The 25,815-nt window shown below is 42.5% G+C and overlaps 1 protein-coding gene across 4 annotated transcripts; it reads left to right on the top strand.

The window, feature by feature from the left end:
• The first annotated feature begins 8,038 nt into the window (after positions 1-8,038).
• On the top strand, positions 8,039-12,750 carry LOC145163767 (transcription initiation factor IIF subunit alpha-like). Of its 4 annotated transcripts, XM_079082555.1 has the most exons (13): positions 8,039-8,151; positions 8,244-8,578; positions 8,757-8,854; positions 8,930-9,006; positions 9,090-9,157; positions 9,253-9,413; positions 9,872-10,248; positions 10,374-10,492; positions 10,571-11,231; positions 11,284-11,620; positions 11,710-11,765; positions 11,848-12,202; positions 12,468-12,750. In XM_079082555.1, the coding sequence occupies exons 6-9, from the start codon at positions 9,397-9,399 to the stop codon at positions 10,661-10,663; spliced, it is 606 nt and encodes a 201-aa protein (XP_078938681.1). In that variant the 5' UTR covers positions 8,039-8,151; positions 8,244-8,578; positions 8,757-8,854; positions 8,930-9,006; positions 9,090-9,157; positions 9,253-9,396; the 3' UTR covers positions 10,664-11,231; positions 11,284-11,620; positions 11,710-11,765; positions 11,848-12,202; positions 12,468-12,750. The 4 variants fall into 4 exon arrangements, with proteins under 4 accessions (XP_078938681.1, XP_078938672.1, XP_078938677.1 ...); XM_079082546.1 differs by having other exon boundaries at positions 8,057-8,578; XM_079082551.1 differs by having other exon boundaries at positions 8,057-8,578; positions 11,360-11,620; positions 12,468-12,749.
• Positions 12,751-25,815: the final 13,065 nt, after the last annotated feature.

Genomic DNA, 25,815 nt, shown 5'->3' with positions numbered 1-25,815 from the left:
GTAGGGGGTTTGGTGTACCAGTTGACGAGCTAGAGTGTCCGTTGCGAGTTTCTATCGCCAACGAACACGGAGTTTCTGCTTCTTCGGTTTACCGAGGGTGTCAGTTGGAGATATTCGGAGTGGTTTTTCCGATAGATTTGATTCCGATTCCCATGGGGGAAGTATGCATGATTGTGGGTATGGATTGGCTTAGTCGCTTCGTTGCCATGATAGATTACGAGGGCCAGCGAGTGGTAGTTCGAACCCCAAGTGGGGGAGAACTGATTGTATATGGTAAGGGCACCAGAGCGGGGTCAGGGTTCTGTTCAACCGCCAGAGCTCGACGGTATATTCAGCACGGATGTGCGGGTTACTTAGCGTACGTGGTGGATATGCGGGTTGGAGACCAGACTTCAGTTTAAGAGGTTTCAGTGGTTAGGGATTTTGCTGACGTGTTTCCGGAGGAGTTGCCAGGGATACCTCCAGAGAGGCAGGTCGAGTTCCGGATCGACCTGGTGCCAGGTGCGACTCCTATTGCCAAGGTGCCGTACCATTTGGCGCCACCCGAGATGCAGGAGCTGTCTTCATAGTTGCAAGAACTGTTGGGCAAGTAGTTCATTAGACCTAGCAGTTCTCCGTGGGAGCACCAATTCTCTTCGTTAGGAAGAATGATGGATCGTACCGGATGTGCATTGACTATAGGGAGTTGAACAAGTTGACGGTGAAGAACCGGTATCCACTCCCGAGGATAGACGATCTATTCGACCAGTTACAGGGTGCATCTTGGTTCTCCAAGATTGACTTGAGATCGGGATATCATCAGGTCCGGGTTAGAGAGGAGGACGCGGAGAAGACCGTGTTTCAGACTCGTTATGGTCACTACGAGTTCGTGGTGATGCCGTTTGGGCTCACCAACGCGCCGATAGTATTTATGGACCCGATGAATCGGGTCTGCAGACCGATGCTTGATCGTTCGGTCATTGTGTTCATAGATGATTTCTTGGTGTATTCCAAGACCCGATAGCAGCACGAGGAGCACCTCAGGGAGCTGTTGGAGGTTCTGAGACGAGAAAGGCTGTATGCCAAGTTCTCAAAGTGTGAGTTTTGGTTACGAGAGGTCCAGTTCCTCGGACATCTCGTTAACCAGGAGGGGATTTTGGTCGATCCGGCCAAAATCGAGGCAGTTATGCAGTGGGAGGTGCCGAGGTCTCCTTCGGATATCAGGAGTTTTCGGGGGTTAGCAGGGTATTCCCGGAGATTTATTCAAGACCTCTCCAAGATTGCAGTACCCCTCACTCGTCTAACGAGGAAGGGGGTGGATTTCCGGTGGGGCCCCGAGCAGTAGAGGGCGTTTGAGACCCTCCGACAGTGTTTGTGTGAGGCTCCAGTTTTGACACTACCCGAGGTAGTAGAGGATTTTGTGGTATTCTGTGATGCATCCATCACGGGTTTAGGGGCGGTCCTCATGCAGAGAGGACGAGTGATAGCATACGCATTGCGGCAGCTGAAGCCGCATGAGACGAGATACCCTACACATGATCTGGAGCTGGGATCGGTGGTATTCGCTCTTAAGATTTGGAGGCATTACCTATATGGGGTCCGTTGTACCATATACACGGATCACAAGAGTTTGAGACACATCATGGATCAGCCGAACCGGAATATGAGACAGCACAGGTGGTTAGATGTAGTCAAGGACTACGGCTTGTGAGATCCTTTACCATCCTGGTAAAGCGAATGTGGTTGCGGACGCGTTGAGCCGCAAGTCAGCTGGGTCTTCCACCCCAGCAAGGTGTATGAGGATAGCAGTGGATTCCCCGCTGGTGAGTTTGATCAGAGATGCCCAGGTTGAGGGCATACGACCAGAGAACTGGAAGATGGAAAGGATCAAGGGCGAAAGCGATCGGTTTGTTCGGGATAGCTGGGGGTTATTGACCCGATGTGGTCGAGTTTGGGTTCCGATGACTGGTGGAGTCAGGCAGACAGTGATGGAGGAGGCTCATAAGTCTCATTTTTCCATACACCCGGGGGCCACCAAGATGTATAAAGACCTAAGTTTGAGTTGCTGGTGGCCATGTATGAAGCGGGAAATCGCTTGGTATGTCGAGAGGTGCTTGACCTGCAGGATGGTCAAGGCCGAACATCAGAGGCCGCATGGTAAGCTGCAACCTCTAGAGATTCCCATGTGGAAATGGGAACAGACCACAATGGATTTCATTACAAAGTTGCCGAGGACGGCGAAGGGATTTGATGCTATATGGGTCATCGTAGATCGATTGACCAAGAGTACCTATTTCTTGGCAATTCGGGAGAGTTCATCGGCCAAGAAGTTGGCCGGCACGTATGTTCAAGAGATCGTGTCTCGCCATGGGGTTCCCTTTTCCATTGTCTCCGATCAGGATGTCAGGTTTACCTGCCGTTTCTGGCAGAAGTTCCATGAGGAGCTGGGCACGCGGTTGCACTTTAGCACAACATTCCATCCTCAGACTGACTGGCAGAGCGAGCGGACCATTCAGACCCTCGAGGATATGTTGAGGGCGTGTGTCATTGATTTCGGTGGGAGCTGGGATTCCCACCTACCGCTTGCAGAGTTCGCTTACAACAACAGCTATCATTCCAGCATTGGCGCCCCGCCTTTCGAGCTGTTGTATGGACGGAGATGTCGCACCCCGGTTTGTTGGGGTGAGGCGGGACACAGGGTGATGGGACGGACGGAAGTAGTCTTGCAGAGTACTGAGAAGATTCATCAGATAAGACAGCGACTGCAGACCGCTCAGAGTCGGTAGAAGAGTTATGTCGATAGACGCCGATCTGAGTTGGAGTTTCATGTGGATGATATGGTGCTCCTGAAGGTCTCGCCCTGGAAGGGTGTGATTCGCTTCAAGAAGCGGGGGAAATTGGGTCCCCGGTACATTGGACCATTCAGGATCATTGCCAGGGTTGGCAAGGTGGCTTACAGGCTAAAGCTACCGGAGGAGCTTAGTCGGATCCACATCACTTTCCACGTTTCGCAGTTGCGAAAGTGCATTATGGATCAGGAGGCATTGGTATCACTGGATGATATTCAGGTCGATGAACGCCTGAATTATGTGGAGAGCCCTGTGGTCATACTGGAAAGGAAGACGAAAGTTCCGAGGAACAAGGAGATACCCGGGGTGAAGGTACAGTGGGAGCATCGCAAGGGGTCCGAGAGGAGGTGGGAGTCAGAGACAGAGATGCGGGAGCACTACCCAGAATTGTTCGTCGCGACAGACTTCGAGGACGAAGTCTAGTTCAAGTGGGGGAGAATTGTAACGCCCCGATTCTCAGGTACTGATTTAAATAAGAATTCCTTTGATTCCAAGGTCTACTCGACGAGTTGGTTGCCTTACTCGTCGAGTAGCAACGGGTTGGATCGCATATTTAGTGGCCTACTCGCCGAGTCCAAGAAGGAACTCGACGAGTAGGAGCTGGCAGATGAAACCCTAAATCCCGGGGTTTTGCACCCTATTTAAAGAAGCATAAGCCTCCTTTGGCCTCTTTACAGTCCATTGAGAGTCCAGAAAACCCTAATCCGTGTGGTGCTTCATTCTTGTGTGTCTTAAGCTTTGGAAAGTGGATCTTTGAAAAGAAGAGCTTGGAGGGCAAGAGGCTAGAAGCAAGGAGAGTGTGGGAATCAGAAATCTACCTCAGTTAGCATCATTTGAAGGTATCAAGTCGTCACCTTTACCTCATTTCTTTCTAGACCTCTTTTGGGTGAGATTTAGGGTTATTTTGGCTTGGTTATGATGATATTGTGGGGTATGAGCCAGATCTGAAGTTGCAACTTCAGATCTAGACCCTTCTTGGGTTCTAGGTTCATAAAGTTTCGAGCTTGGTCATGTATGAAGCCTTCCTTGAGTGTAAAACTCCATTGTAAGCTTGGATTTGTCATTAAGAGCCTTTTGAGGCATGCATGCGTGTAAAGTTTGCAACTTTACGTGATAAACATGCCTTAGAAGCTTGGATCTGTAATTTGGAGCTTCTGCATGGCTTAAAAGTGTCTGTATGGCTAAAGGACTGAAGAGACTCGGTGAGTCGCTTGGTTGACTCGGCGAGTCATATGAAGATAGGCTTGGACCCGACGAGTTGGATGAATAACTCGGTGAGTCCGATGAAGATTGCCATAGACTCGACAAGTTGTATGAAAAACCCGACGAGTTGGTTAAGGTTTCCCCAATTGATGGATGTGTGTGAACTTGTCGAGTTGCAAGAAGGAAAACTCGACGAGTGGCCTTAGAGCTTCGATCGCGAACCTTAGGAACTCGACGAGTCACTCCGGTGACTCGGCGAGTGGACAAGTATCTCAAGGAACTCGGCGAGTAGCTGAGGGTACTCGACGAGTTAGAGTCAACATGGGTTGTTGACCTTGACTGTTAACTTTGACTTTGACCAGGGGTTGACTAGTTAACTTATGGGGTACCTTGAAAAGTTGGGAACTTACGGGTATGGTTATATTATGATAATAGGTGGGGGAGTTTGTGGCAGTGATCCGATAGTTGGATTTTATCTACCGAGTCGACATTTGCAAGGTGAGTTATCCTCACTATACTAAGGGGTCTAAGGCACCAAGGCCGGCCCATTGGATATGTTGTTCTAGTGTGTTAGTATGATTGAGTATGAAGTGGGTTTTTGCATGCTAGTGGTTATGCTAGTCAGGTAGATCTGTAGGACTACCTGTGTTGTTATATGTTTATCCGCATGCTCAGTAGTTATGTTATTATATGTGATATGTTATGTGGGATGGGTTGAGGTGAGACTGCTTCGTGCGGTAATTTAACAAACCCGGGAGCATTCCAGTTACGGGCTAAGGGAGACTCGTACTGTGGGCTCGATGGCAAGCCAGATGTGAGCTGTGGGCCGGAAGCAATCCAGACTCACACTGTGGACCCAGGGGGTAATCCAGTCTATAAAGCTGTGGACCCATTACATGCTGTTCAGTTTGATATGATATTGTTGACATGGTTATGTGGATTGTATGTGTATCGGTATTTTGGGGGAACTCACTAAGCTTTCGGGCTTACAGTTTCAGTTTATTGTTTCAGGTACATCAGGGGATCGTGGCAAGGCGAAGGCATGATCGTACAGCTCCTCACTTTTTATGACTTTGTTTATGGGATACTCTGATATGATACATTTTGAAAACAAGTTTGTAATAGTTAATGGATTTGAAATGTTTTTAAAAGTTTAAATTGGCTTGCATTTTATGGGTGTTACAAATTGTGGAGGATGAGGAAGAAGAAGAGGAACCCATAGAGGAAGAAGAAGATGAAGTGTCAGAGGGTACCGATACATGGGGGTGAGCGCGGTGTGGTTCGGTGGGGTTATTAGCCAAAACCTCACCACTAACCGCAAATGCGGTTAATCCATTGTCAAAAGTGCGGTTATTTTTTCGGTGCAGTTAGGCGGTTATTTTTGCGGTGCGGTTTTATTTTTATTTGTGTTGCGGTTATTAACCATATTTATTTGGTGCGGTCATTTTGTGTGGTTTTTAACCACAGTTTAGAGCTCAAACGGTTTTAAGAGTTCAAACATATTACTTTTAATGATAAAAAAACCATAAGGCATAAGACAATCAACTTAAATCACAAACAACTAATATCTTAAAAGCATCAAATCATAGTAATTAACAATAAATATCTTAAAATTGTTTAATTTCACCATTTTTCAAAGTTAAACATAACAAAAAACCAACACTTTTGTTTTCTAGTATTTTATCTATCTTTCATCCATGAAACTTGTCTTATTTTTAATATTTAATATAGTGATAATTAATAAAAAAAATTGTATGTAATATATGCGGTGTGGTGCGGTTTTTTTGCGGTTTTTGAAAACTGATAACCGCACCGCACCGCAAATTTGTGGTTTTTTAAAAACAGAAAACCTCACCATCGGTTTTTATTGCGGTTGCGGTTATCGGTTGCGGTTTATGCGGTTTTTGCGGTTAATTTTAGTTGCGGTGCGGTTTTTGCTCACCACTACCGATAGAGAACCTGAAGTGTACAATCCCCCACCAGACATCCCACCTCCTGCAATCAGGAGAGGTTTTCAAGGACCGACGCCAATGTGGGGAAATCTCATACATTACTGGAGCCAACAACAAGGAGTGCGCCCTCCATATGGAATGTGTCGAGACTTTTACAACGTTAGTAACAGAGGTTCAACCGACAGAGCACTCCCTGTCATCGTGGATAAGATAGCTCGCCAAACCGATCAGGCGAGAATTTCGATAAACCGGATTCTGGAAGTCAATGCAACGACACAAATCAACACTGCAAATATACATCGTCTGGACGAGTTACATGATGAAACCCAAACCCACACCGAGGCGCTACAAGGCCAAATAAGTGAAGCCCTCGCTGAAATGAGAGAGTTGAGGGAGAATCAAACTAACTTGGAAAGGCGGTTGATGGGAACCAAACACCAAGAAGCAGATTCTAGTACTCGACGCAGTACGCGTCGCAAGTAGTACTTGAACTACTTCCAAATTTTGTTATAGAGTAGGACTTCGGCTAAATGTTTTACTTTCATTAACTTTGTGTACTGTAGACCTTTGGAAGGTCCAATTTTACAAACATCACGATGTATCCAATATATATATATATATATCACTACAAGAAAAAGACCCTTTTACGACGCGCAAACAACGACACTCACTGATTTATGTTACGCAAAAGAGAGTGACATTAAAAAAGTGTCGTCTCTTCAAAAAATTAAAGGATTTATGTCACGCATTATTGCGTGCCCTTAAATTAGTGTCTAAACAAAAAAAAAAAAAAACACGGAGGGCACCTATAATGTGTGTCGTCTAAAGACGTCGTTTTATAAATTTTAATGGAACGCGCGTTCCATCAGGCGGAAAATGAAATCCTAAAAAATTAAAAACCCCGCATCTTTTTCTTCTTTCCCCCTTGCCCAGATTATCGTCGCTCCTTCCTTTCCCTCTTGTCTCTCTCGGTCGCTACCTAGGGTTTTTATGGAAAGGTTGAATCGATTGACTGAGGTAACCAAAGGTCAAGCGAACCGGGAAAGGGTTTTCAGTGAAATCTACTGTTACTCTTTGAAATCGGATCCAATCCTACCTTCGCCCCATCCTTCTTGTCTCTATCAGTTGCTACCTAGGGTTTTTCGTGAAAGCTTGAATTGATCGACTAGGGTAACTAAAGGGTAAGCGAACCAGGAAAGGGAAGCAATAAATCCAACACTCACTCTCAAATCGATTCTACTGGACAAGGTTTCAATTTGGGGCTCTCTACATTCTTATCGATTCTACTTTCATTCAAGCTTACATCGGCTTTTTTGGTATACAGTAACCGAAGCTTACAATCTCATCGATTCCACTTTCTCTCTGAACAAAAATATCTCATATTCTCTAAAAGCCCTAAACCAGCCACCGCCGGCTATCACCTCCACCATCGTTCATGTCGTCTTACTTCCCAGATGGGCTGTGTGTGTGCGCGACAAGACTGAACAGAAAATAGGAAAAAAAAGAAAAAACGAGCAGAAAGAGAGAGAGAGAGAAGAGAGTTTAAGGCCGAGGAGAAGATGCATCAGAGCTGTGGTACTGTTCTTAACGTATTTTCAAAATACAGTAACCTTATTATGGGCTTGAAGAAAAAGATGATCGTTTCCTCTGTTTTTCAGTTCTAGATGGTATGGGTTCGCCCTGATATGGTTTAGAGAAGTGTACGTCATCTCTGAAGATCACAATCATCCATACCTTATTTTCAATCTCTCTCTCTCTCTCTCTCTCTCTCTCTCTCTAAACATTTCCTCTCTTCTTTCTTTCTAAAACCCTAGCCTATCATCATTGCAGAGGAATTTTCGTGCTGTTTTCCACCATCTGTGTTGGACCAGACCAGTTTTCAGTTGACCAAGCTTTGAATTGGAAAAAAAAGAAGAATTTTCGTTGTGCTGGTGGCTGACGGGACACAAAAGCCAATCGGTTGGGGCTTGTACAACTCGTGCTCTATGTTCTGATCGAAAAGGGGTAGGTGTTTCCTTGAATATCTATCTATCAATTTACAAAGAAGAAAATGAATTGATCGATTTATATTATTAATCACAAGTGTCATCACTGAATCTCTCCACATTGGATTTGATTAGAGTTGGTATAGCTTCTAGTAATGTGATAAGAGCATCAGAAGATAATCGGTTAGAAAATCATATTGTCTGCTAAAACTTAAAAGTATGATATGGTTCCTTCTTGATGTATGAGTTTCCTATTCTTTAATATTCTGATGCAGGTCACTTATATTGAGATCAGACCTTGGGGAGGTGTACAAACTAAGTTATAGTTTGTGGGCTTCTCGATAATCCTGCATAGTGAGCAGTTGAGTGGGCAAGGGAGATCATGTATATTTTTATCTCATGAAATCCTGGAACTTTTGTTGCCCTGATGAAATTTACATTGTATCCTATGGGTGTGGGGTATTTATCAATATCAGCAGTCTGTACAGTGTTGAGCTTTATAGGCCTCCAATATTGGACAGAAGTTTCTTATGTGAAACTAAAGTCAGATGGCCAAGGCTAAGAAGCTCTCCTATAACCATCTTGTCCATCTTTCCCGCCTTAGATCTTGGTACAATTCCATATCATATTTTTTATCTTTATTTCCATTGAAGTTTATATATATATATATATATATATATATATATATATATATATATATATATATATATATATATATTTCGTTTGATTGATGATGTGGCGCATCTTTAAAGATTAAGAATACTTGCATTTATGGTGGGGTTCCAAAGGGTCCTCAAGTTCGTGATTTACAGAAAGGTAGGTGGTGATAAGCTCAAACATATCAATCAATCTTCCAGGAATTGAAGGCATTGAAGGCTGAATTAAGGTCTGTATATATATATCAGCATTTTCTCATGGGTAATATTTTACTTGTAGTGTGTGATCCCTCACCTGTCTTTAGGTGGGGAAGTGTTCTGGGCTGGTCAACATCGCAAATCTAGTCTTGGCTATGCTGCAAGATACAACATAGACAACATGGTAATTTTACTCTCACTTACATATGTTTGTCTTTTTGATATAAATAAATATATAATGAAAACTAATTCCTTAATCTGTTGCAGGTTGCCTCTGGACAAATAGCCAGCACTGAACTGTTGCTCTTAGCTATGTTCAGAAAGTGTTTGAAAAGGTAACAAACTCAAATTTTTCAATAATTATATATGTTATGAGATTTAATTCAAAGTTATCAATAATTAATTGTGATTTTTGTCTCATTTTGCATAGGTTTCTCTAGCAACTGATATGATGTACAATTAAGGTCTTTCAATCTGTTGGGACATACAACACCTATCCATGCTGGATCCCTTCTACTTGTGGGCCCATTTCTTGATTACTGGTTAACAGAAAAGAGAGTCGACATGTTTAAATATGATCTTTCCTCTATGGTAAGTAAGAGTATATTTATACAACTATAAACCAGTGATTGTTAACAGAATCATGGTTTTATCTGTGTAGTGTTTTAAAGTCTCAAATCTTTGAGTTTCTAACAGCTATCAAATAAACAATCATTTGCTATTCTGCATTGACTCTAAACAGAAGGGTAAACAAAAACAACAATACCCAAATCCCATATGAAACATGAGCCCTTAATGGAGGATAAAAGTAAGAATGTAAATACTATACAAAAAGCACATATAGATTAAAAAAAAGATACTAGGAACTATACTATTCCACTACCCTGATTTTAAGCCTAAACAGAAGGGTAAAATGGTCATATATTCACATTTACAGATTTCATTCGATTAAAAATGAAACAGATGATGTGTATACAGCACTTGATGAAAAAAAACATGCCATTAGTGATATACAACAAACACTTGTTATTATTACATTTGGTGTTTAGGTACAACTTCAACAAAGTTGCACAATACAAGCAACTTACACTTGAGGAAGCAGAAGAAAAGATAAAAAACAGAAGGAAAACTGCAGATGGGTATGAAAGATGGATGATGAAAGCTGCAAACAACGGTGCATCTGCTTTTGGTGAAGTTGAAAGGCCTGATGACAAGGAAGGTGGTGGTGGTGGAGGTGGTGGCAGAGGGCGTAAAAAGAATAATGCAGATGATGATGAAGGGAATGTGTCAGATAGAGGAGAAGAAGATGAGGATGAAGAGTTTGCAAGGAAAAATAGACTTAGACTTAATAAAAGAGGAGGTGATGATGATGAGGAAGGCCCTAGAGGTGGTGATCTTGATTTTGATGATGATGATATTGAGAAAGGTGATTGTTTTGTTATTTGGATAATGGAATGGAATGACACATTCCATTTACTACTTGAATTTGAATTTTCCATGAGAAATGAAAATAGGTTGTTTGTTTATTTGTTATTATATGTGAGATTTCAGGTGATGACTGGGAGCATGAGGAGATTTTCACAGATGATGATGAAGCAGTTGGTAATGATCCTGAAGAGCGTGAAGACTTATTAGCCCCTGAAATCCCTGCTCCTCCTGAAATCAAACAGGTTCACTTTAAAAAAAAACAGATAAAATTAAAATATTGTTTTTTAAAACATTAAATAATATATATAATATATATCCAGGATGAAGACGATGAGGTTACAAAGGCCGCTGTGATGGACTCCTTCAATTTCCATTTCTACCCCTTGTGGCTACTTCAGCACTTGACCAAATGAAGGTTTCAAGAGGCCCAGAAATCGATCGGTTTCTTCTTCAATCTGATATCAATGGATGGGTTGAAGCTGAACAACAAACAGAAGACATTGATGAAGCTGCAACTACAGGAATGGATTTAAATCTTACAATGGGAAGTGGATTATCTCAAAAAAGACCTGTATCAGACTTATACCAAGACCCAAATCTCGGGCAGGCTGCGGGCAGTGAGGTCGGGCAGCTTCGTATGAATCCTGGGGCCCGAACAAAAGAAATGTATATGAAGGTGGGAGTACAGTGGATAGGCCACAGGGGATTATTCCCCATACAGATAACATTGAAGGTGTTGTCATTAACCGAGATGCTGATGAAGTCAACGATAGTAAACAGGCATGTGGGTCCTGGTCTTACAAACGGGACTACTCATCTGGTGCGGGAATGTTGCTGGGAATGTTGCTGCAGCAGGGGTCGAGGTGGGGGTGGGACCCACCTCCACCTCAAGTGGTGGTGGTTGTGGGTGACAGTTGACTTTAGATGCTTTGGATGGGTTTCAAGGGCCTAAACCCAATCAAACCCTTGAATCTAAATCAGGTAACATGTACAAATGGTTTGGTTTGATCGTTATTTTATTTATTGTGAACAGGGCTTGGCCACCTGAAGTCATACTCACACCTCTATGTTTCTTCTCTTGTGGTTTATGAACAAACAATGGGCATTAGCATGTGGAGATATTTTACGAATATTAACACATTACAGTCGACCAATTTTCAAAGTTGAACACCCACATGGTGAAACAGATAGAAGTAGCAGTGGTAGCCAGGCATCAACAATAACCCTACAAATGTTCAATCCTCTTCTTCTTCTTCTTCTTCTTCACCATCTGGACACCATGAAAGGAAACCACTAAGGCCTCTGTCTCCTTGGATCACTGATTTATTGCTTGCTGCACCTATAGGTATCAGAAGCGACTAGTTTCGTTGGTAAGTGCTTGTTTAATTTATTAAAAAAAAAAGTTCTTTTTGTGTGTTTTCATGACTATTACCTTTTCTTACTTAATTAACATATGTAGGTGTGGGGGTGTTATGGGAAAATACGCTGCAGGGGAACTGAAGCCACCTTCTCTTGGTAAGTGGAAATGTTTTTTTTTAATAAAACTTTTGAAAGAAGGATAATAACAATTAACACAGTAGTAAAATTTTGTGTTTAGTAATGGCTTCTTCACGTGGGCTGTTGCTGATGACGCAGGTGTAATTTTAAGTTTATGTGATGAGGAAGTTGCTCGTTATGAAACCGCTACTCTAACTGCAGCTGCTGTTCCTGCTCTATTACTTCCTCCTCCAACAACTGCCATGGATGAGCATCTTGTTGCAGGGCTTCCTGCTTTAGAGACTTATGCAAGGCTCTTCCATAGGTACTATGCTATTGCTAGTCCAAGTGCTACTCAAAGACTTCTTCTTGGATTATTAGAAGCACCACCTTCATGGGCTCTAGATGCTCTTGATGCTGCTGTTCAACTAGTCGAGCTTCTTAGGGCAGCTGAAGATTATGCATCTGGGATGCGGGTAAGTTGACTTGAAACCCTAAAACTCAAACTTTTAGTTTTTAGAATATGCCAATATGGGGTAACCTCTGTTGTTCTTTTTATATTGTCTTGTTAATATCTATATAAATGATTGTGCTAAATTCATTTCTTGGTATGTTCTTGTCTAAATAAATTGGGTCGTTAAACTATTAGGATATTATGTTAAAAATCTTATTGTAAGATATTTCTCCTATGTTTTTTTTTGACTTGGTCAACCCTTAAATACCAAATGTATATCTTTCTAGGTGTTGGTGGACATGATTCGTCTACCAGATTGGGTATTTGAAAGTGTTGATCAAGAAATGAGAGTCATGGAACAAGATGCCACTCCACATCATCCGGGAATTTACTTATCTGATGCTTAGGTTACAAATAATCTACAATAGAAAACCTTATTTTAAATTTTAATCCCATCATCTTATTTGGACTGCGATCATGTATCAAATGAGTTTGGAACATTAGTCTTAAAGAATTATGAAAGGCAAGATGCAACTTTACTTAGTTGGAATTTGATGTACAGAGTAGATTAGATGCAAATTTAGATATCGTAAGAAATAGAATTGTATGACATTAAATTTTATGCAATGGATTGTATTTTTTGTATATGATATTTTATTTCTATTATGAGACATTAAATGCAAATTTAATTTAAAATTTAATAAATATATAAATATATTTTTTTTAGAACATTTAAAATTATGATACGCAAAAATGTGTGTCATCTTCATTTATGACATGGCCTTTCTTGACAGGGGCTTCCTTGATACGCATTGCGTGTCATAACCGCGCGTCGTAAATGCGCGTCATAAATGTGCGTCGTCTCTCTTTATGACAAGGCCTTTCTTGACGCGTATTTGCGCGTCGTCTGAGCGTTTTACGACGCGCAATGAGCGTCGTAAAAGGCTGTTTTTCTAGTAATGTGTATATATATATATATATATATATATATATATATATATATATATATATAATTATATTAAAGTATTTGCTTTGCATTATGTTACATATCACTCGAAATTCATAAGTTGATCTTCTATATACACTCTTAGTATGAATTGAATACAAATCACATCTTAAAGTAGAATCTTAATGCATGAACAATCCAAAATGGTTAACTTACTAACACTCGACTTCCAATTATCAAGGACTTATTGTCTTTCATTGTTAATTCTTTGGCAGAAAGATGCCTCCTCGTAGATCTGGTAGACGCGTCAACAATGCAACACCAACACCACCGCTACCACCTCCCCAATATGACCCCGTTATGGTACAAGCTGCTATAACTACAGCAGTTGCAGCTGCTTTGACACAGATAAACTCTAATCGCACAGGTGGACTAGGAAGTAGTACCAACCACTTAAACCATGGCAATGGTCATCGTCATTCCAGAGAATGCACATATAAGGATTTTACAAATGCAAAACAAAAAACTTTTAATGGAATCGGAGGAGTCATTGCACTTATGCAGTGGTTCGAGAAGACCGAAACGGTCTTCGAAATCTATGTATGTCCGGAAGCAAGTAAAGTCAAGTTCACTGCTTGTACTTTCTCTGATCGAGCCCTCACTTGGTGGAAGGGCCATGTGAAAGCCTTATCTCTCCCGATTGCTAATGCCATGAGCTGGGAGGATCTAAAAATCTTAATGCTGGCAGAGTATTGCCCAAGGGGCGAAATTCAGAAGTTAGAGCAAGAGTTGTGGAATCTAAAGATGACTGGATCTGATCTTGCCGCATACACGGTCAGGTTCAGTGATTTAGCTGCCTTGTGTCCAGGGATGGTGAGTCCGAAACAGAAGAAGGTAGAGAGATATATATGGGGACTGTCGCCCCAGATCCAAGAGCATGTCCTAGCACCTAATCCGATCACGTTTGACAGAGCAAAGCGCTTGGCTCAACGACTGATTGACCATGGGGTTCGCCAGGGCACAATCGCAATCACTTCCGATCCACCAAAAGAGAGTGAGAACCGAAGGAAACCCTAGAACAAAAGAAAGGGGCAAACAACACAGGAAAACAAAAAAAGACAACGAATAGTGGCAGCTCACACCGTCACTGTCCCTACCACCCCAGCACCAACAAAGCCGTACTCCGGAAACTTGCCGAGGTGCAATAAATGAAATTATCATCATCACGGACCCTGCCGTGAAATGCACGACAAGAGGTGCAATAAAAAGGGATATATTGTCCGTTTTTGCAAGGAACCGATCCAACCGGCCGCTCCAGCCACAAATTTCGGAGTGGGTCGCACTTGTTATGAATGCGGTGAAGTGGGGCACTTCAGGAGGGACTGCCCGAAGGCAAATAATAGGAATGCTGGTGGAGGAGGCGGAGTTTTCGCAATGGGACAAGAGGAAGCCATTGCAGATCCTATGGTGGTAATTGGTACGTTTCTCCTCGATAACTCTTATGCATGCATTCTATTTGATAGTGGAGCAGAGAGGAGTTTCGTGAGTCACAAGTTTAAAAATCTACTCAAACAAACACCCCAACCATTAAACGAAACATTCATAGTAGAAATGGCTAACAGAAAAACAGAAGGCGCTAAAGAAATATACCGAAACTGTACTCTCACACTAAACAATAATTCTTTTTCCATCAACCTCATGCCGATTTCAATAAAAAGTGTCGACGTTATCATAGGCATGGATTGGTTAAGTTCTCATCGTACGGACATTTTAGGTTACGAAAAGGCCGTTCGCCGTAATCTGCCAAATGGCGAAACCCTCATTATTTATGGCGATAAACCCAGTACAAATCTTCGTATCATCTCTTGCGTCAAAGCTCAAAAATATTTACGCAAGGAACGCCATGCATTCTTGGCACACGTCATGGATGGAAAGCGAGAAGTAGAAGACATCAAGAGCATTCTTGATGTCTGTAATTTTCCCAACGTATTTCCCGAAGATCTTCCAGGAGTACCACAAACAAGACAAGTTGAATTCAGACTTGACTTAATTCCTAGAGCCACCCCCGTAGCCAAAGCACCCTATCGTTTAGCCCCAGCAGAGATGCAAGAATTATCCAGTCAACTAAACGAACTGCTCAGCAAAGGATTTATCAGACCAAGCTACTCACCTTGGGGAGCACCAGTCCTGTTTGTAAAGAAGAAAGATGGATCGTTCAGAATGTGCATCGACTACCGCAAGCTAAACAAACTCACCATAAAGAACCGATACCCTTTGCCACGAATAGACGATCTGTTCGATCAACTCCAAGGAGCAAATTACTTCTCAAAAATCGACCTAAGATCCGGATATCGTCAACTTCGAGTCCTGGAAAGTGATGTTCCTAAAACGGCATTTCAAACTAGATATGGTCACTACGAATTTGTAGTGATGCCTTTTGGACTAACTAATGCACCCGCCGTGTTCATGGACTTAATGAACCGGGTATTTCGTTCTTTCCTGGACAAATTTGTGATCGTGTTCATAGATGATATACCCATCTATTCAAGGAGTAAAGAAGAACATGGTCAGCATCTTAGACAAGTCTTGGAGACACTACGAGCAGAAAAGCTATACGCAAAGTTCTCAAAGTGCGAGTTTTTGATTAGGAAAGTAGATTTCCTAAGTCACGTGGTCAGCAAAGAAGGAATTCATGTGGACCCTTCCAAAATCAAAGCAATCAAGAATTGGTTAGCACCAAAGACGCCAATCGAAATCCGCTAATTTTTAGGCCTTGCTGGCTATTAACGCAGATTCATACAAAACTTTTCCAGCATCGCCAAACCCCTTACTACCCTGACTCAGAAGGGCATAACCTTCAAATGGGGAGAAAAACAAGATGCTGCATTTCAAACTCTAAAGCAAGCCCTGTGCAGTGCACCCATTTTGTCTCTTCCAGAAGGGACAGAAGACTTTGTAGTATACTGCGATGTGTCTATTCAAGGGTTGGGTTGTGTGCTGATGCAACGAGGGAAGGTTATTGCTTACGCCTCACGACAATTAAAAACCCACGAGGTTAACTACACCACCCACGAGCTTGAGCTTGGAGCCATAGTGTTCGCTCTAAAAATTTGGAGACACTACCTATACGGCACAAAATGCACCATCTTCATAGACCACAAGAGCCTTCAGCATATATTCGATCAGAAGGAGCTAAATATGAGGCAACGACGATGTGTAGAGCTACTCAATGGCTACAAATGCGAAATTCGTTATCATCTCGGAAAAGCCAATGCAGTGGCAGATGCCCTCAGACGAAAGGAGTACTCTGGTCGAAGAGTAAAAGGGTTAACTATGACAATCCATTCACACCTGTCAACACAAATCAAGAAAGCTCAATTTGAAGCCTTGAAATTAGAAAATGTGACAGGTGAAGCACTTAGAGGAATGGACAAGAATCTTGAAAACAAAGTAACGGAGTTCGTTATCTCATGAATCGAATCTGGACACCGAAATTTGGTGGATTCAGAGAAGTGGTTATGAATGAAGCACATAAGATTCGATACTCCGTACACCCAGGTTCAGATAAGATGTATCTGGATCTCAAACAAATCTATTGGTGGCCAAACATGAAAGCATAGATTGCTACCTATGTGAGCAAATGCTTAACTTGCGCCAAAATCAAAGTAGAACATCGAAAACCCTCAGGTCTACTTCAACAACCCAAAATACCTGAGTGGAAGTGGGAGCAGATTTCCATGGATTTCATAACCAAACGACCCAAAACGCAAAGTGGTTACGATACCATATGGGTGATCGTTGACAGATTAACCAAGTCTGCCCACTTCCTGCCAATCAAGGAGACCAATAAGATGTAGAAACTGACAAGAATTTACATCAGGGAGATCGTACGACTCCATGGAGTACCGATGTCTATTATCTCGGACAGAGATAGCAGATTCACTTCACAATTCTGGCAATCACTATAGAAATCCTTGGGAACTAGGCTAGACATGAGTACAGCCTACCACCCTCAAACTGACAGACAGAGTAAGAGAACTATTCAAACCCTAGAAGACATGTTACGGGCTTGTGTAATAGACTTTGGTAAGATATAGGACACCCACTTACCATTAGTTGAATTCTCATATTACACCAGTTATCACACTAGCATCAAGACTGCTCCATTTGAAGCCCTCTACGGCCGCAAGTGTAGATCACCTCTGTGCTGGGCGGAAGTGGGTGACACGCAGTTGGAAATAGGCCTAGTCCCTGATAGCATTCTCATTGGCCTGGAAATTATTAGGGAAACAACTTAGAAGATTGTTCAAATCCGCGAACGACTGAAAGCCTCAAGAGATAGGCAAAAGAACTACGCCGACAAGAGGCGAAAACCCTTGGAATTTCAGGTTGGTGACCGTGTCCTACTAAAGGTCTTACCCTGGAAGGGCATTATACGCTTTGGAAAGCGCGAAAAACTAAATCCAAGGTACATTGGACCTTTTGAAATTATAGCAAGGATTGGTCCAGTAGCTTATAGACTCCAACTACCACTCGAACTTAACAACGTACATCGTGTGTTTCACGTGTCTAATCTGAAGAAGTGTCTATCTGATGAAACTCTTGTAATTCCACTCGAAGAGATCGAATTGAACGGAAATCTTAACTTTGTGGAAGAACCCGTCGAAATCATGGATAGGGAAGTCAAACGAACAAAGCAAAGTCGTATACCAATAGTGAAGGTTCGTTGGATCGCTAAGCAGGGACCTGAATTCACTTGGGAGCAAGAAGATCAGATGCAACAAAAGTACCCGCATCTCTTCCCTAGTCCATAAACACTTACTTTATAAAAAATTTCGGGACGAAATTCCCTCTAACGGGGGGATGATGTAACAACCCGATATTTCAAGTCAATGTAATGATCTAAAGTCAACTAGTGTAACCTATTTTGAAAAAAGTAATAATAATAGCGTCAAAAATGAAATATTCAAAAATCTCAATTGGTAAGTATAAATTGATAGATATCGTCACAAGGTTTTCAGAAATATAAAGAACACTAAAGTCCGAGTTATAACAAAGAAGTTATGACCAATCAAAGATCCGCAACAAAACCGTTAAAACACTGTTAAGCGTAAAACGCGAAATTCCAATAAAATACTTTTTAGCCTTAGGTATCTAAATGAAAGTCGCAAATATCATTAAATCGTAAATGTACATAAAAAGAACGTCCAAATCTGACTTCGTAGGAGGAAGTTATGATTTTTCTGAGTTTCAGATATAGCAGTAGACAGCTAAAAACTCGAAATAGAGATCGAGCGACTTTTAGCCAATGAAACCTAAACGAGAATTGAAGATCTCAACAATAGTAGTACAACAGTAAAAAGACAGACGAAAGCGGACGTCGGATGAAAGAGTTATAAATTTTTAACGGACTTTTCCTGTCCCGGCCTGTTAAAAATATAATATTATAAATAAATTCAAAATTAGCCGACGGAGTCTAAACGAAAGTTGTAGAGCATAATCTCACCTATGCGTGTATATAAAGAATGTCAAAAGAGGAGCTTGTATGCGAAAGATATGAATTTTTGAAGTTCAGGACACGAATTCCAACAACTGTCAGAGACTCACGACGTGAGCCAACGATTGATGTGTGCCAGAGTCGGGCTATCAGACGTCGACTCTACGGAAGGGATAAGAACCAAAGTCACGACGTGAACAACTTCATGTTCACGACGTGAATTCAAGAAATGCACCCTATAAATAGAAACTGAGGGCTTCGGTTTTGGCTGCTCAATTCTATCATCTCTCCTACATTTACTCAGTGTTAAGCCTCTCGAGACTACCCCGATGCTCCGGTTACGTATCCCAGCTCTGATGGAAGCCCGAAGCCCCGAAACTCCCGAGAAGCTAACCTCGTTCCAGTCGAAGTGCTGCCCACGTATAGCCTAGCTTTTCAACAGATCATCACTCTTACCAAGTGAGTTCATACCCCTATCACTACACTTTTAAATGCTTTTTAAACACTTTTAGGGGGGGGGGGGAATACAAGTAAACACATGGTTAAAATTGTGTTAAAATATCAATCTTTTGCTATGAGTTTCTTGCTGTTGTTATAACAATCATATGAAAATCTTAGCATGCAAAACATCTCACGATACCATTCTACCCTCTCGGGATAAAATATGTTTATATATCAAAATATGTTTTATTTATATGTTCGTATAACATATCATAACAAGGGTAACCATTTCACTATAACTTTATTCATTCCGAAAATACGTGATTTAGTTGAGAATCTGTGAGTCATTCGTCTTCCTAGTACCTATCAAGGTATACAAGAAAGCCTTGTTTTATAACCAGAGTCTCCGTCCGGAGAACGTGATAAGTGTGTATAGATCTATACGGGACTGATGATCCCGCACCCTGGTTGTTAGCTACAGCCCGACCGGCAGGTTAAGGGTGACAAATGTCATAACATTTCGACACCTGAAGAACGTCACTACACTCAAACCCATCTTAGTACAGTTATGAAAAATCACATGATAGACGACTCTTATGGTATTAAATCTTCCGTAAAAAGTAAGAATACAATTGTTTTTACGTGAAAATGCAAATCTTCAGATAGTTTTATTTACTAGTAAAACTATATTTTTATCAAGCTAAGTATGGCATATTTACTTACAAATTACGGTCTTGGAGTATTAAGACTACTTCTCGATTTTTAGGAAGATATAGGATTTTCCGGGTTCAATACATCCATTTTATACAACATCAAATCATAATTGATTTTATAGAAAATATCAGATTTTCTGGAAACAAACATGAACTTACGAATGGCATGAATTTATTCAAATAACTACTTATGAACTCACCAACTTAGTTGTTGACACTTTTTCTTTGAAATAACTTGTATTCTCAGGAAATCGCTAAATCAGGTTGTCAACTACGTTTGAAGATTGACGCTCATGCGTTAATAAAATCTTTTGAACATCATATGGTAATTGACTTTTGGAACATGTAATACTTACAATCATGTAAACTTTTCAATTATGTATATGATGGTTGTGTGTACTTTCTTTACTATTCAATTGTTATGATATTGTACATGACGTCCTCCGCCCCGAATGTTTCCGTCGTTCAGGTTTGGGGGTGTTACAAAAACCAAGTGTCATGTATCTCAAAATCACATATCAAATACTGTATCAAAACAAATGAGAAAATATATCAGAGTCTCAATAAATCCCAGGCTGAAAGCTGTGGTGTGTACCATTCGATCATCCCGAACCCTTCCCTTTGCTAGTGGAAGTACCTGAAACCAAAACTGAAAACTGTAAGCACGAAACCCTCAAACTACCATATACCATACAATAACACATATAACACATAATGGGCCTTGCCCATTGCATCGGGCCCCGCCCGACATCGGACCGAAGTCCAGAATAACTTGGGCCCCGCCCACTGCATCGGACCGATGTCCGGAATAACTTGGGCCCCTCCTACTGCATCGGGCCCCGCCTGGCATCGGACCGAAGCCCGAAATAAACTGAACATAACATAAACATGAACATATAACATAATCACCTATACAGCATCGGGCTTGCCCGACATCGGACCGGAGTCCGGAAACATATAAACTGCATCGGGCTTACCCCGACATACTGCAACTACCTAGACGGGCCGACATTGGTGCCTTAGACCCGTTCTGGAGGAAAACTCACCTCACATTGCTGAAGTCCTGCTGACAAAACCTTAGCTGCTGGATGACAGATCCCCAAATCTGTCAACTTCAAAATAACACCCAATTAAATAATTGGATTCCGTCACATATACTCATAAGTCCATGCTTGGGGTAAAAGATTACTTTACCTCTAACTTAGCTTGAATCAAGCCCAAGGCCAAATCCAAAGGCCCAAAAGTCTAATAATAAACCAAGGCCCAACTATGGCCCAACTTTCCAAATTGGGCCCAAACCCCTTACATGGGCATTACCCTTATGCCCATTAAATTATTCTGGTCCACATGATTGTTCTTGAATGACCCATTATTGGCCCAACCACCAAAGCCCAATATAAAGGCCCAACTTAAGGCCCAAGTGAAATTAGGGTTTCACATAAAATGACATATAAGGTTAAGTGTTTCTCACTTAACCCATTAAGGACTTAATCCATTAATTCCACTACTCTTCTAGATACATCATATGGTGTAATCGGGCTTAATACATAGTCCAATTCCAATGGCCCAAATGTGGGTCCCAATAAGTCCAAGGCCCATAATCCAAAATTAGGGTTTTCTAAACCCTATTTAGGGTTTCCCACCCAATCATAGCTCAATAGGCCCAAAACTAAATCTTTAAGCCCATTAGGGTTTTTACTAGTCGGGCACCACCCACTACCACCTCGGGTAGTGGTGGTCGATGGTGGCTCACGGCGGCGGCCACCACCTCACGGTGGTGGTTTGGTTCTTTTCATTATTCTTTTTGCTAATTACAATTACAATGCTTTAATCTAAACTAAAACACACACTAACTAACATACACACACACACAGCCACCCTAGTGGTGGCCGGCGGTGGCACGTGGCGGCAGCCACCACCTCACGGTGGTGGTGGCGGCTGATCTTGATTTTTCGGCTAGCCAAAACACTCTAACAAAAGAAATACAACCACACACACACACTACAATAAACATACACTACACCCTTTTCCCGGAATAGCAACACAGCCACCCACCTGAGGCGTTTGGCGGCGACAGTACCCCGGAGAGGCGGCAACAACGTCGCATCTCAGCTGCTCGGAGTGGCGGCGGCCATACATCCGCTGGGCAGATGATGTCGAAGGGTCGTCGGAACGACGCCGGAATAGTCGAGTCGGACTATGAGTGACGACAGAAAAAGAAGAAGAAGAAGGAAGTCACACCGTCGACTGCCCTCGTCCGGAGATAAAAGTTGCTACGCTCGATGGCTCGACTGGGATGCTCACACATGACGAGAGGATGAAGGGATGTCACGGTGGCGTTTCATTGGCACGGTAGCAAGCGGCAGCCGAGCTTGTCGTCGTCGAAAATTAGGAGGCGGCTGGGAGAGGGAGGTATAAGGGTGGCGGCTGATGAGAGCTTCCTAGGGTTAGGGGTTGCTGTTCCATTAAAAATGAGAGGGAAGGAAGGGTACTGGGCTCTTTGGCTACACCCCTTTGACGAGAGGATGAAGGGATCAGATTCATCCCGTGGCTCCAAACCAAACTACACTGCCAAAAATAAACTTTTGGTCCCTCCTCCCCATATTATTTTCAGCATCAATCCAAAGTTTACCTTTTTAACCCCGACCCCATAAACTCCTTTCATAATAGATCCCTATATTACCAATGAGCCCCTAAGCCTTCAAATCTTTTCAATTAAAATCCATTAATTACCAAACAGACCATGGCTTCTGAAATCCTTTGCAAATTAAGTCCAGAACTTGCACTTTTTAACCCCCAACTTCTAAAATTATAACAATTAACCATCGACACCAACACATTGCCATATGATTATTGATTTTTGGATTACCATACCTTCATAAATTTATTAATTTATTTGTTTAATAAACGGGGTGTTACAACTCTCCCCCACTTAAATTAGATTTCGTCCTCGAAATCATCTCGTACCATTCCTTACGCGTCAAACTACTCAAGTAACATGGCCCCAATCCTGGGCACACCCCAGCCTTCTCAGGGTACCCATGACCAACCCTCGCAGGGTTCCCAAATCCGTAGATAAATGAATTCCTCGCAACAAGATCGCATCTACTCCGTCTGAAATCTGCTGTCTCGAGATGTTTTGAATCCCTGACAGACCGCCCATATTGAATCATTATTGCTGAATCTAGTCCACTTGTCTCTCAACTGCCTACTCTGCTTCGGATAACTCGAGGTTCCCACTAGAAAACATAATCACAGATCCAGTTATCCTTGCAGATCACTTATACTTGGACAAGGATAAGATAATCCCACAGTGAGTGACCTACCATAAATCAAGCTATCTGTGACTCTAACCATACATGAAATCCTAAAATGCCATTACTACTTGAGACGCTAAACTGTCTGAAGCACTGAGCTGCCTAAAACACTAAACTGCCTGAAACAGTATGTTGCACCCTGGGTGCCTTCCAAAATCTACCGAGACCTCCCGGGTCCCAATTCGTTCACTAGTCATCCGAAATACCGAGTTTCTACCTGGTTGCTGAATCCAGGCTCCCATACAGTCGTCGCTCAAGTCTTCCGAGCGTAATCCTTGTCTGTCAATAGTTGTCATTAGTTATCTTACCACTATAGCTCTAACAACCTCCCAATCCAACCAATCGGCTCCATGCGTCGAATCCTGACGTCACCAAATCCAAGGCTAAAGGTGATTGCTACATGATCAAAGGCAGCCTTATATCATAAACGACCTTAAACGGTCCATCACTTCCCTGATCCCAAGACTGCAGTGACGTTCCTACAGTCTTATCACTGGCTTAACCAGATCTAATCCCCCTGGGGAAATGCAGAAACCAATCTGTGGATTTCCATATTCTCACTGCTGCACTCGAACTGGTAGCACCACTGTTCCTTCCGCGTTCTAACAACACGCTCATGCTATCTACTAACCTAGTGAGTGTTACGGCTACACCCGCAGACTTACAACACTCTAGCACTATCTACCAACCTTGTGAATGCTACGGTTACACCCGTAGACTTACAACACTCTAACACTATATGGTTGCTAGTGAATGCCACGGCTACACCCATAAACTTACAACAATCTAACACTATCTGGCTGCTAGTGAATGCTACGGCTACACCCGCAGACTTACAACACTCTAACACTATTTGGGTGCTAGTGAATGCTACGGCTACACCCGCAGACTTACAACACTCTCTCATACTATCCCAGTTGTTGATTACTAATTTGAACACATCCAACGCCGAGCATACACATGACCTAACATCCAAAACTGAACCCATGTCCTGACTGGAATCCACAACCTGATTCCCTAAGGCCTGCTATTATGTGATCCCGCTGCATCAGTACCGCACCTATGCCGCATCGAGCATCACAGTAAACCATGAAATCATCTACACCCTCTGGCAGGGTGAGAATCGGTGCCTCGCACAATCGCTGTCTGAGAGTCTCGAAGGCTGCCTGCTCCTTAGGCCCCCAACGAAAGGCCACCGACTTCTTGGTCAGTCGAGTCAAAGGAACTGCAATCTTGGAAAACTCCCGAATAAATCTCCGGTAACAACCTGCTAACCAAGGAAACACCGAATCTCAGTTGGAGAGCTCGGAATCTCCCACTGCATTATGGCCTCTATCTTGGCCGGATCGACTAGTATACCCTTCTGGTTGACAAGGTGCCCAAGAAATTGGACCTCGCACAACCAGAACTCACATTTGGAGAACTTTACAAAAAGTCTCTCCCTCCTCAGAGTCTCTACACCTCCCTCAGGTGCTCATCGTGCTGCTCCTCAGTCTTGGAATAAACCAAGATAACATTGTACTCTCCCAATCCCGCAATTTGGGAAATGATCTATCGCTATCCGCTAATAATTCTCGGTAGGCGATTGGCATATGACATCTCTTGAAAATATAATTCAAACACATCAGAGGATAACCCAGAGTTACACTTACTCAAACCCTTATAATGAAAAGGCTCCATTGTGCAATTTTCCGCAAGCTGAACCGAATCTGGCCCTGCTGGCCTCTCACAAGCTAATCCTGACTCTTGGGTCTCCTCCCGAGACCCTTCAGTATAAGCAATTGATCTGCTTCCCTCTTGCCAATGTGCCCCAAGTCAATACCTCGTTCTCGTGCTCTAGAAGTCATATCATTCAGGATCTTGCACCCCGAGATACTCATGATCTCCCTGCTATCATTCTACAATATGTTCTGATACCTTACCTTATTCATTTCCTCATATGCTACATACTGTGGTACCAATCTCTTCCTATTAATCTCGTGCTCTGCCTCTCAGGAGACAGGAAGTAAGTCAGATCTTGTCTCCTTTTGAGACAATGTCTGGTACGAAAAGTGTTGGCAACATCTACCAACCATCTGCTGCTAACAATAGGGTCCTAACCCTCATGACAATCTGGAGCTTCACAAACTCTGAATTCCTGAAACATCAACGTACGGGTCCCTATCATGACTGCTATCTCGGTGCAGAATGCACTCAGTCTCTCATCATAAATCTCTAAAATGCTCTCCTTGATCACACTAAAGATCATAGGAGTCTGATCAATGATACTGCACGTACTCTTAGATGGAATGAACTCCCTCATCTGACCATCAAGCTGCCCGGCTCTAGAGTACGAGCTTGATCCCTTGCCGGCACCAAAACTGTCATCTTGTCTACCACGTAGCATCACTATACTCGGAAATATACTATCACCATCATCATAATACTCTTCAAACTCGAGGGATCTCACACACTACAGGTTCCCTGGTCTTATCTCAGCCTTCCTTGATTCGAGTATGGATCCTCTGCTTTTAGTAGTACGGGCCCATACTACCTTCCACATCTATCTGTACTTTCCTCAAGAACTGCCTTGACTCCACCAAGTCCCTTCTACTACTACTATTGATCTCATACTAAACTCTTCATCGGCTTGCCCTAGGGTAATCACCAACCCACTCTCCACTATCAGTTGCATAAGAAGTCTCTGCTACCTCCTCCTAACTAACACGTGAATACTATTAC

This window comes from Lactuca virosa, chromosome 1 (assembly GCF_052849685.1).
Source record: "Lactuca virosa cultivar CGN04683 chromosome 1, Lactuca_virosa_CGN04683_v6, whole genome shotgun sequence".
In the NCBI taxonomy this organism is placed as follows: Eukaryota; Viridiplantae; Streptophyta; class Magnoliopsida; order Asterales; family Asteraceae; genus Lactuca; species Lactuca virosa.
The sequence above is the reverse complement of the archived record's forward strand: the minus strand, read 5'-3'. Positions and strand labels throughout refer to the sequence as shown.

Coding starts and splice junctions, on each gene's coding strand:
- LOC145163767 (XM_079082555.1), top strand. Junction 10,249..10,373: donor TGATGATGATATTGAGAAAG/GTGATTGTTTTG, acceptor GTGAGATTTCAG/GTGATGACTGGGAGCATGAG. Junction 10,493..10,570: donor CTCCTCCTGAAATCAAACAG/GTTCACTTTAAA, acceptor ATATATATCCAG/GATGAAGACGATGAGGTTAC.